Source organism: Pinus tabuliformis, chromosome X (genome assembly GCF_031772625.1).
Source record: "Pinus tabuliformis cultivar Carrire ecotype Pingquan chromosome X, CPIR1, whole genome shotgun sequence".
Taxonomy (NCBI): domain Eukaryota; kingdom Viridiplantae; phylum Streptophyta; class Pinopsida; order Pinales; family Pinaceae; genus Pinus; species Pinus tabuliformis.
In genome coordinates this window covers 552536563-552548713 of record NC_142308.1, presented here as the reverse complement: position 1 = coordinate 552548713, position 12151 = coordinate 552536563, and the positions used below count along the sequence as shown (strand labels likewise).

General features: G+C 40.0%; 1 protein-coding gene across 2 annotated transcripts in view; it reads right to left on the bottom strand.

Moving 5' to 3' along the window:
* LOC149141188 (glutamate NMDA receptor subunit epsilon-1, putative (DUF3598)) overlaps positions 1 to 12151 on the bottom strand; it is a 155781-nt gene that overhangs the window by 117892 nt on the left and 25738 nt on the right. For both annotated transcript variants that reach the window (XM_089447684.1, XM_089447685.1), the window contains exon 4: positions 953 to 1071. In XM_089447684.1, the coding sequence (XP_089303810.1) occupies positions 953 to 1071 (119 nt within the window). The remainder of the gene's footprint in view (positions 1 to 952; positions 1072 to 12151) is intronic.

The window sequence follows — 12151 nt, the reverse complement described above, 5'->3', positions numbered from 1 at the left end:
TCTCCTAATCACTCAACCCTAGAATGTATCACTCACCCTTGTACTTATACTTTTCCAAAGGGTGCAATACCATGGGTCTATATTATGGGCCATCAGAATACCACGGATCTATACCATGGGTCTATGTCTTCATCCTCTCCTTAGGTTTTTTTATAATTTTCCTAGGCTAAATCCCTAAGTCACTTAAATAATTAATTATTTATCCTTAGATAAACATTAGCCCAAGTCTACATTAATCACTTAAATTAATCAATGTACTTTTCCTAAGTAAAACTTAGGAAGGAAATCATATTAGTTGCTCCTCATGAACAACCACCTAAAGAGGACATCTCTTCCACATGTTAAGACACCAAGCCTATGTGGAAGACCTTCCAATGCTACAGAAATCAACACATAGCTTGACACACTTACTTGTTAAGCCACTACTACATTACATTTATTTATGTGCAATAAATGGTATCCTACATTTGACCATTATATCATAGCAGAGATTAAAACCATAGTTGTGTGTATCCACATAGGAGGTACCGTGGTACGTAATTAAAATAACTGCATAAGCTAAATAGAATTATTATATATAATTTATAGTTATTTCTAATCACTTAAGAGTTTGCAAAATTGATCTTTTACGAAGTCTAATGAATGTTTGTTTGTTGAACAAGAACAAACATTGATAGTGAAAAATTAAAATTTCAAATAAGACATTTTTTGTCACTCAGCTTTTGGATCTACTAGAATTACAGTATCTTTTTCGAGTAAAGAATTTTTTTTGAAGCTAACTCATCCAAGATTCTCTCCAGGTTAGAGTGTAATTTAAACTCCCATATGGTTGTATGGATCTCCCTTTAAAAGACCAAGCTATAATTTTCAGAAATAACAAGAAATCACAAACAAGGCTCTTGCTAATTGTGAAAAAAACAGCAATCATATTTTTTAAGAGCCAAAAACTTACTTTGGGAATTCTTCATCCGTATCATCTTCACCGAGTACTCCCACACGCAACACTCTATCCAACATTTCTGCTGTTTGATGTCTAAGAGAAAATGCTTTTTCTTCAGGGAAGAATCCTATCTGTACATGTAATATTTTTTTTAATTTGAAATTTTTCATCAAAAATCCAATGCAATTTAGAAATTAAATGATTGCTCCTACCTCCTTAAAAATACACACATTTATACATATTAAAAAGCAAATGTATGTATCTACGTATAGAAAAATATATGCATAGAAACATATTTATGTCTATGTAAAATGCAGATGCCAACATCTATTTACGTTTGTCTATAGATGCATGTATTTATACACAAGTATATAAATATAGATGCACATAAATGCAAAAAAGTGCATACACTGTTCATGGATGTATCTACTATACGTTGGAGCATCAACAGTCCAATTTAAGTTTAATAAAATGATTTTAATATGTGACAAAGATCTCATTAAGTTAAGTGATCATTATAGATTAATAAGGTGTCATTAATCTTAGGTCAAGTAGAGAGTGTTGCCGCATGAATCCACACCTAGGATATCATGGAGAAAATCTCTAACTCCACTTGATGTGGCCTTGGGGGCAAGTTTCGAGTTGAGTTGTTGTCACTCATATCTCAACTCCTCCATCTAGGCTAACTCTTAGTGAAACCAAGAGGGGTGGACCCTATAAAAATAACTAAGCCTTGGGGGCAAGTTTCGAGTTGAGTTGTTGTCACTCATATCTCAACTCCTCCATCTAGGCTAACTCTTAGTGAAACCAAGAGGGGTGGACCCTATAAAAATAACTAAGGGTTAACTAATCTATGCTAGACAAGTTAAGTTCTAGGAGTTAATGTTAATGACCAAGATACATCCACTATGTAACTGCAACCAATGAATTAAAAGCATCAATTTCATGAGCATAACAATCTACAAGTATAAATATTGCAACAAATGAACAAGTAGACCAGTGCCTGTAAAGCAAATAATCCAAGTAAAAGAGATAACTTGGAAATAAATGCTCAAGAGATCAATGCCCAAAATGCACAGGCCTTAAAAGTAAATAAGCAGGTACAAGAATGCTTAATGTGAAGTACTTAGAAATATAAATACTTGGAACACAATGCTTTGTAAATGAAATGCGTGTACTTGAAGTAATGATAATTGCCTCAAAAAAAATAGACAAGCTTTGTAAAATAGGAAAGCAAATGAGATAAAACTCCAAGTCTCAATGTTGTAAGATGAATGTAGTGAAATGTATTCTTGGTTTATTTTAAGTTAAGTTGAGATTGAATAAGTTTCAATTCAATTCTTTCCCCGGGCCTTATCCTCACCGGGGCCCCAATCGCAGAATAAGAAGTCTTAGGGGAAAGAGGGTCCCTAAGTTACTACAACTAACAAAGCTAGAGGTAGATTAATTATTGCACAAGACAAATCTAACTATTGAAAGAGTAGATCTAATATAGAGAATACTTGAAATGTAAAAGCAAAACAAACTAAATTATATAACAAATGAAAGGAAATTAAGCTATACCAGATTGTTGTAATGGAATGAGAGAGGATTGCATAAATAAGTGAATTGCATAAAATAATGGAAAAGATTGCATAAGAGAAACTAGATGCGTGAAGTAAGAACTAGCGACTTATCCTGGTGTGATTATGCTATTCTACTTTAGTTTAGCAAGCCAAGAAAATCATCCAAGCACCACAAGACACTTCCCCAAATAGGGAAGGGGGATGCTTAGGGGAAATATCCCCCAACTCCCAAGGAAATATGACTTCTTTATTAAATCCCTCTTATAGAGTGAAGGATGGAGAGAGAGAGAGAGTTTACAATAGATCCCTTTTGGAAAAGGGATTTGAAGAAATGTTTTAGAGAGAGCTTACAACAAGATTCCCTCAAAGGGATCAAATGCTTCTCTGCAAAAGTTACAAGTTAAAAGAAATTTTGAGGAGCTACAAGGAGCCCTTTGGCAAGCCAAAGGGTGAAAGGAATGACTTTTGAAAATTACAACAAATCCCTTGGAGAACCAATAGGATTATTACAAATATTGTTGGTTTTGTTACAAGTAGTGGTTCAATAAGAGTTTTTCAGGTGCTTTAATCTTTCAAGATGGGCAAAATCCACCAACACTCCTCTTTTATGAATCTGCAAAACAAAAACAGCAAACATGCAAGGTGAAAGATGCCAAAACAAACTTTAGACATCCGCAATGTTAGCACGAAATCTTGATAAAAAATTCCTAAGCAAATTCTAGATTAAATGAATGAAACTCCTATTCTAGAGCAGCCAAGAACTCAGTTTTTCTTGGCTCATTTGTGACTGTCCTCCTTTTAAGTAAAAGTGGATTTTCATGGGGAAATAATCATTTTTTACCCCCCAAAGTGGATACTAATATAATGTTGGTGCTTTGAGCATGAATTTTGAGCACCCACATGCCACCAACATTTCCTAGCACCACTTATTTACATCATTACATGGAAAGTTAATTAAAAATAATGTCCAAAAGGAATTTTTAATTATTTAAAAATTCTTAGAAAGACTTGACCTTGACCATAATTTTGTTTTCTCATCTAACCAGGGGAGGATAATCTTTGACCCTAGTCTAGTGGGACCTCCCTTAAGGCCCTTTGGGTTATAGGAGGGAGTACTACTTGGAAAGCCATGATTGAGATAGTGTGTTCCATTTTCCTTATACCATACTCAGCACTTTCCATGCCAAATTACAAGCCCTATATCTCTCACTTCCATTCTTCAAGTACAACTTGTCGTTGGTTCTTGTGGATTTGGCACTTATATGTTCACATACCTTGAGTAGGGCCCATAAACTTTTCCTTGGAAGGTTGCATATCATGGACATCATGAAACAAAAGAAAGAAAATAAAAAAGCAAAAGATGGTAGGGACATAAAGATTAGCATGTGAGCAAAAGCCTAGCATGAGCTCTACCTCCCTCATATGGCCATAACCCGGCTCATAAGCACATGATGCTCCATTACATCAAAGAATGAACCCCAGCATGTCGCAACCCTAATGAGCAATAAACTGACTCATCTTAAAGGGGTTATAAAATTGCTACATCATAAAAAGCAAGCTCTAACCCTTGAGCTATAAGCAACAATAGAAGGAATAATCAAGAAAAAGTAAAATGCGCACAAGAGGGGTCAAAAAATTAGGCCGATGATCCGAGATGACTCAACTCCCGAATTTAACCAAGATCTTTTACTTTCGTGATGTGATTAGAATTGCATTTAAATTAGCATAATTGAACACATGTGCACGCTGTAAAGACAAAGGAACGTGACAATCATCAAGAACATAAAACTCAAGATGTTTATAACGGAGTTCGTCCAGGAGGGACTACATCTCTGGGCCCCACTGTCAAGATGGTGTAGGTCGCTGCATTAAGTGCTATCAATAGTGATGATGTACATAGGTGGTGACATCGCTATCATACAAGGAAAATGCCCTCGTGCAGGAGTGGCTCCAAGAGATGTTTCGCTGCGGGAATTCTCATTCAAAAAGGACTCCTATCAGTATGACCCAAACTCATGCATGATGATAATAAGCATCCCGCCAACATGGCATAAAAGGGATCTCAATGCAAACATACATGGCGACACATGAGTATCCCATCAACATAACAACAAAGGGATCTCAAACAAAACATGACGAATCATGACAACAAGTACATCCCGCAGATGATTCCGCATCACATCAAGCAGGAATCATGAAACCAGTAAGAAAAGAAGATCCCACGTCAAACTTCAAACAGGGATCTGTGCAACACAATTCATCTCATAGCAAAAAGAAGTACATGAACACACTGCATATACCTCACATCCTCGGGCCATCTGAAGAAAAGGCTGTCAAACTGCTGAAACTGGTTGTACCATCCATCTTGCGGTGTCGAATCTCATGGAAATCACTGCTCGCACATTAATGCTGACACCTGCACTCCATTTTGAAAAGTGGCTGAAAAATGAAATGATCAAATGGAAAATCTGAATGCACCATCAAATTCGTGGCGTCAAATAGTGTAAAATCGACTATCAAATTTCTGAATTCTGAGAAAATGAAAATCTGAGGCTTAAAGAATCTTTTAGATTCCCCCTAGATTCCTCAAAGATTCCCTCCTCCGGGTCATCTGAAGATTTGCTGCTCAGATCAAAATTTTGACTGCACCATCAGATTCGTGTCGCTGAGAGGTGTAAGATCGACATAAAATTTGTCCAATTTGGACACTGGCAAAATTTCGCCTCCGGGAAATTTGGCTCAATCATGGTTCCGCCTGTGTTTTTCCAGAATCATGGTTCCACCTGCAAAAATTAATAATAAAAAATACATGTCTCGAAAACCGTACCGCGTTCTGCCTTCCTCCCCCCTAGGCGCACTGCGGAATTGGGTTTATATACAAAATTCGAGGGCGGATAAAACAAGAAATTTCGTTAGGCGCATTGGTAAAAAGGTCGAATTATAAGGAGGAGGTCGGGTGGTCAAACCCCGAGGTCGGGTGGTCAAACCCCGACCCCTCCATATTTACACACAATTTGTTTTGAAAACCCGCATTAATATATATTTTTTGGGGGTCGGGTCCGCATTGGGCGGCCCGCCCCTTAACCTCCTCGGATATGCTGACGGTTGGGTGTATTAAATGGCATGGGCATTGTATTAAATGGCGGAGGTTTGGGTTGGTGGTATTATGGTTGTGGGGGCCCCCGAGTGGTGGGCCGGCCATTCCGGCCGGGCGGGTTCGAACCCCGCCACCCACGGCTTGTGTACATAGTAAATGGGATTTGGGTGGTTGGGGTGTGGGCCGGGTCCACCGGAGGTGGCCCGCCCACCCCCATACATAATATGTTTTGTTTATATGGTTGGTTGGCTGGCGGGGGTCATGGCCCGTCGGCCATATTTAAAATTTAAAATTTGTTATGTGTTGGTCCGATGGGGGTGGCGGGGGTCATGGCCCACCACCCAAATAATATATATATATATATATATATATATATAAAACAAACACATTTTTTTCAAATTTGTCTAATATAGGGGATATTAGACAAATTAACGATCCAACAAATTCGCTCGCTTTCGAGACCTAGGTTTCATGCCTCGGGGTCGGTCAAATTGTAGGACACTTGAACCTAGCTCACAACCCAACTTTGACCAAAACTTTGACTGGCTTGTTCTCCCTCATACAAGCTCAGATTGATGAACCGTTCGCACCGTTGCGATCACGACGACAAGATCTACGCTCCGGTCATGGTTCGAAAGCATTCTAATCATTTTGATTTTTGAGCTTCCATAAGCCCTCTTTGTTCTGTGTGTCTCTGGAGCCACCTGGATCAATCCTCCCCACTGAGGAGCTTTTGGTCCTCCAAAAGCATGAAAAATAATCTGCAACTTCTTTGTACCTTGTCTGCATTACAAGCGTCCTGAAAAGGTCTCACTTCCATTTCCTTCACCTTTGTTCTTCGGAGCCTTAAACGATGAGCCGACACCTGCAACCTCTGCAACCTGTAGTACATTGTTTTTTGCAAATTACATGTTTGACTTTCATGACCAACTAAGGATCCAAGCATCCCTTACTTGCCATGAGTTTATAACACATACTCGGTAGTCAAGTTTACATCAAAATGGAAACAATAACCCAGCTACCAAAACAAGGCCAACATATCATTGTTGCTTCAACAAGTGATGGAATACACATCATCACCTTCTTATTTTGACAAGTGATGGAAACACAATATCACTTCCACAGTTTATCATGCAACTCAAAATAAGACCAGACATCATTGTTGCTTAACAGGTGATAGAAAACATCATCACTATTACATTTTAAAATGCAACAAATGATTTACAAAAGCACGACCATGACAAGCTAACATATCTAGAAACCATTTTTCACTTATCAAGGTGAATGGGTCGCCTCCTTGTGGTGGTTTTGCTTGTCGAACAACCGTTTCATCTGGTTCATGCACCGACACTTTGTCTTTAAGGCGCTGCTCTGGATGGAGCCTCCAACAAGTGGCTCTTTGATGGCTACTTCTGTTGCAATGACTGCAATAGATCTTCCTTCTCCAGATCTGCTTAACATGTTTCTTTACCTGCTGTTGAGAGGGTCTTTCATGCCTCATCCTTTTGTGTGCTGTTATTCTTTTCCAACACTTAGAAAATGTATGGTTATGTAATCCACAAAAGGTACATGTCTTTCGATGCCTTGATTTATGTCCATCATTAACAACATGATTATAATTGAAATGAACATTCGAATATCGAGACTGGTTATACCTTTCCTTGCTGTCTCTGGTGTCATTATGGCGATGAGAGCTTGCCTCAGCTCTTTCCCTGCAATGGGCACTGCCATGGGATGATGGGGATGTGTTCCCATCATTCTCTTTCCTCAACGATTTCGACGATGTCTCGAAAGAATCTGACACCTTCGAGCATTCTCCTTCGGTGTATCCCAAGCCTGCAAATCGAGGTCTCTGCACAACCTCTAATGGTTGAGTTATGCCTTGGTTATTAACACCAAGTTCTTTTTCCTCCTTGTACCTCATCCTGGTAAGGAGCCTCATGTTTGTCCCTATAATTGGTATCTCCACATCTACAACAGAAATCATACTATGTGAAGATGAGACTGAAAGGAAATCAACATCTTTTACTCCACTGTCGAGTTGGAAAGAACTGATGATGGCTTCTCATCATCTGTTGTTGGTGGTTCGCTAGCTGTCGTGGTGCATTCCCCAACTTCCTTTCCAACATACCCAAGTCCTACCTGATGGGGTAATTCTTCTACTTTGATGGGGTTGACAATGCCTTGGCCATTAATGCGCAAGCCTTTTCCTTCATAACCCATTTTCTTCAACAGTTTGGAGCCAATTCCTATGGTATGATTTTCAAAAATAGCGAAATCATCATCAGGACACATACATGAATTTAGAGAATTACCTTTTACCTCACATTGGTCACGTTGCATCTTTTCCAAGGCCGCGTCCTTAACTTGCAACGGTTGTAGCAAACTCTGTTTTTCCTCTTTCTCTTCATGTAGAAGCATCTTCAATTCAGCGTTCTCTGTTTGAAGATTTTGTTTGTTGCGCTTTAGTTCTTACAGGGCCTCTTCCGTGGCTTGCAACTGAAGTTACAATCGCTCCTTTTCCTCTATCTCTTTTTGTAGAGCTTCATACATTATTTCCACCCTTTGGGAAATTTTGAGCATGGTCTCGTACATCGCTTTTTCATCCTTTGTCATTGCACGTTCCATTGTTCACACTTGCAATTCACATCCACGCAAAGACCACTCTGATACCAAACTTAATCCGAGTTGACTCAACTCCCGGATTTAACCAAGATCTTTTACTTTTGTGATGTGATTAGAATTACATTTAAACTAACATAATTGAACACAAGTGCATGCCGTAAAGAAGAAGGAACGTGACAATCATCAGCAACATAAAACTCAAGATGTTGATAACAGAGTTTGTCCAGGAGGGACTACGTCTCCGGGCCCCGATGTCAAGATGGTGTAGGTCGCTGCATTAAGTGTTGTCAATAGTGATGATGTACATAGGTGGTGACGTCACTATCATACAAGGAAAATGCCTTCGCGCAGGAGTGGCTCCAAGAGATGTTCCACTGCGGGACTCTCATTCAAAAAGGACTCCTATCAGTATGACCCAAACTCATGCATGATGATAATGAGCATCCCGCCAACATGGCATAAAAGGGATCTCAATGCAAACATACATGGCAACACATGACTATCCCATCAACATAACAACAAAGGGATCTCAAACAAAACATGATGAATCATGACAACAAGTACATCCCACAGATGATTCCGCGTCACATCAAGCAGGAACCATGAAACTAGTAAGAAAACAAGATCCCACATCAAACTTCAAATAGGGCTCTGTGCAGCACAATGCATCTCATAGCAAAAAGAAGTACATGAACACACTGCATATACCTCACATCTTGGGGCCATCTGAAGAAAAGGATGTCAAATTGCTAAAGTTGGCCATACCATCAATCTTGCAGCGTAGAATCTCATGGAAATAACTGCTCACACATTAATGCTAACACCTGCACTCCATTTTGAAAAGTGGTTGAAAAATGAAATGATCAAATGGAAAATCTGAAAGCACCATCAAATTCGTGGTGTCGAATAGTGTAAAATTGACTGTCAAATTTCTGAATCCTGAGAAAATGAAAATCTGGGGCTTAAGGAATCTTTTAGATTCCCTTCTCTGGGCCCTCTGAAGATCTGCTACTCAGATCAAAATTCTGACTACGCCATCAGGTTCGTGTCGCTGAGAGGTGTAAGATCAACACAACATCTGTCCAATTTGGACACTGGCAAAATTTCGCCCTCCTGGAAATCACTATTGATAATATCAGCGATATATCGATGATATTTGAAAATACAGCGATATTTTCAGCAAAACGATATATCGTTGAGAAAATATCGTGATATTTTCAAAATATCGACTATGTTTAAAAATTTGAAAAAATTATTTTTTATGCTTGTCAATATTTGCCGATATTTTGCCAATATTTTCGCCGATATTGCCAAGAAGATGTTTTCTGGACCCTCGCCGATATTTTGTCGATACCGATATTTTCAACACTGCTGGAAATTCAGCTCAATCATGGTTCCGCCTATGTTTTTCCAGAATCATGGTTCCACCTGCAAAAATTAATAAATCGTGCCTCATTCTTCCTTCCTCCCCCTGGGAACACTGCAGAATTGGGTTTATATACAAAATTTGAGGGCGGATAAAACAAGAAAGTTCGTTGGGCGCATTGGTAAAAAGGTCAAATTATAAGGAGGAGGTTGGGTGGTCAAACCCCGACCCCTCCATATTTACACAATTTGTTTTGAAAACCGCGCATTAATATTTTTTTTGGGGGTCGGGTCCGCATTGGGCGGCCCGCCCCTTAACCTCCCCGGATACGCTAGCGGTTGGGTGTATTAAAGGCATGGGCATTGTATTAAATTGCAGAGGTTTGGGTTGGTGGTATTATGGTTGTGTGGGCGCCCGAGTGGTGGGCCGGCCATTCCGATCGGGCAGGTTCAAACCCTGCCACCCACAACTTGTGTACAGAGTAAATGGGATTTGGGTGGTTGGGATGTGGGCCAAGTCCACCGAAGGTGGCTCGCCCACCCCCATACATAATAGGTTTTGTTTATACGGTTGGTTGGCCGGTGGGGGTCATGGCCCGTCGGCCATATTTAAAATTTAAAATTTGTTATGTGTTGGTCCAATGGGGGTGGCGGGGGTCATGGCCCGCCACCCAAATAATATATTTTTTTGTTCTTATTTTAAACAAACACATCTTTTTAATTTAAAATTTGTTATGTGTTGGTCTGATGGGGGTGGCAGGGGTCATGGCCCGCCACACAAATAATATGTTTTTTTGTATTTTTTTTAAACAAACACATTTTTTTCAAATTTGTCTAATATAGGGGATATTAGACAAATTAACGATCCAACAATTCGCCCCCTTTCGGGACCTAGGTTTCATGCCCCGGGGTCTGTCAAATTGTAGGACACTTGAACTGGCCCACAACCCAACTTTGACCAAAACTTTGACTGGCTCGTTCTCCCTCATACGAGCTCGGATTGACGAACCGTTCGCACCATTGTGATGAAGACGACAAGATCTACGCTCTGGTCATGGGTCGAAAGCATTCTGATCACTTTGATTTTTGAGTTTCCATAAGCCCTCTTTGTCCTATGTGTGTCTCTGGAGCCACCTAGATCAGCGGAGTTGGTAACTCATGCATCCATGAATGCTCCCTCCTCACATGTATACACTCAAGATGTGGACACCCCCATCAGTTGATCCCTTTGACCATGGCACTTGACCACGAAGTCTTCTCCCCTCCATTACCACATTATTATACACTAATACCTATCAACTGAAAGGTGGACCAAGGAAATGTTACTTCCACTTAGGGGTTGGAAGCACAGAATAGGGTGGACCATTAGCCACCCCTACCACGGGAGAAAACAAGATTGCGAGAACTTGGTCCTGATCTCGGAAGGGAATATTTGTTTGAAGTATTAATATGCCCTTGACATTCATGTTTCGTTCACTTAGATGCATTATTTGCCTTAGTCTTTGATAAATAGTTGCTTTCACTAGAATCCCTGTTTTTGTTGTGAAAATTCCTATACTCAAGGAACCCCTACTGCAGCAAAACTAAATTTACTTCTACTACTTGATTTTAATATACATTATCAAGTTATTTTCTAAAAAAACTGAAGTAAATTACTTTTGCAGCCTACACCAATTTAATTTGATTACATGAAACAAGAAATTGAGCAAAGAACAAGATACATAGGACACCGTTATTTTTGGACAAAATGTTCCCCGAAAAAACCCAATCCAGGAAAACAGTGCAACAGCTCTGAGGGTTTTATATTAGTAAGCTGTAGTTCTGAATACAATGTTGGATGCCCTCCCAGCAATCTAGTTACAGAGAAAAATATAATGGCGGAAAACTGAGTGAGATTACCTCACTTCACCGGGCAGTTTTCGGCTGATCCGGCAACAGAACAGGCAAACCCCCAGCTATCTCTGCGTTGGCCCTGCGTAGGCCCTGCGTCAACCTCAAAGGCTTTGTGCCAGCCCTGTGTTGTCTCTTCAACCTCCTAGAGCTTCTGTGTCAACTGTCCCCGACTGTTTTGGCAGCTCCCCGGCAGTTCTGGATTTTTGCATGAAGGCAGCTTCCCTTTTGCGCTGGCCCTTCTGGCTCTGCATCAAGACTGCGTGGGCCCAGACTGGCCCAGCGTCAGTCCCTCTAGGTGGTGCATTGCCTCCACTGGTGGCTCTCTGCCTCTCTGCCCAGTATTCCCAAACTATCCCTGCCCCTCTGCTGCAAAATGATCACTTAGCTCGAATTTCTCAGCTTCCAAGCCCAGAAATTTCAAACTCTAGAGCAATTCGTTCCCTCGATGTGTTTCTGAATGAACCCCAAGCCTCCTTCTTATACTTTTCTCATTGAGACTTCAACGGCCGAAATTAAGTCTCTAATCAACGGCTAAGATTTAAAACTTGACTTGATCTACTTTCTAGAACATTCTCACCCATATTTTGATTAATAACCATTAATACTTTAATTTTCCTAAGTTTAGACTTAGGAACCCCATTAAAACTATTAATTATTTTAATAAAA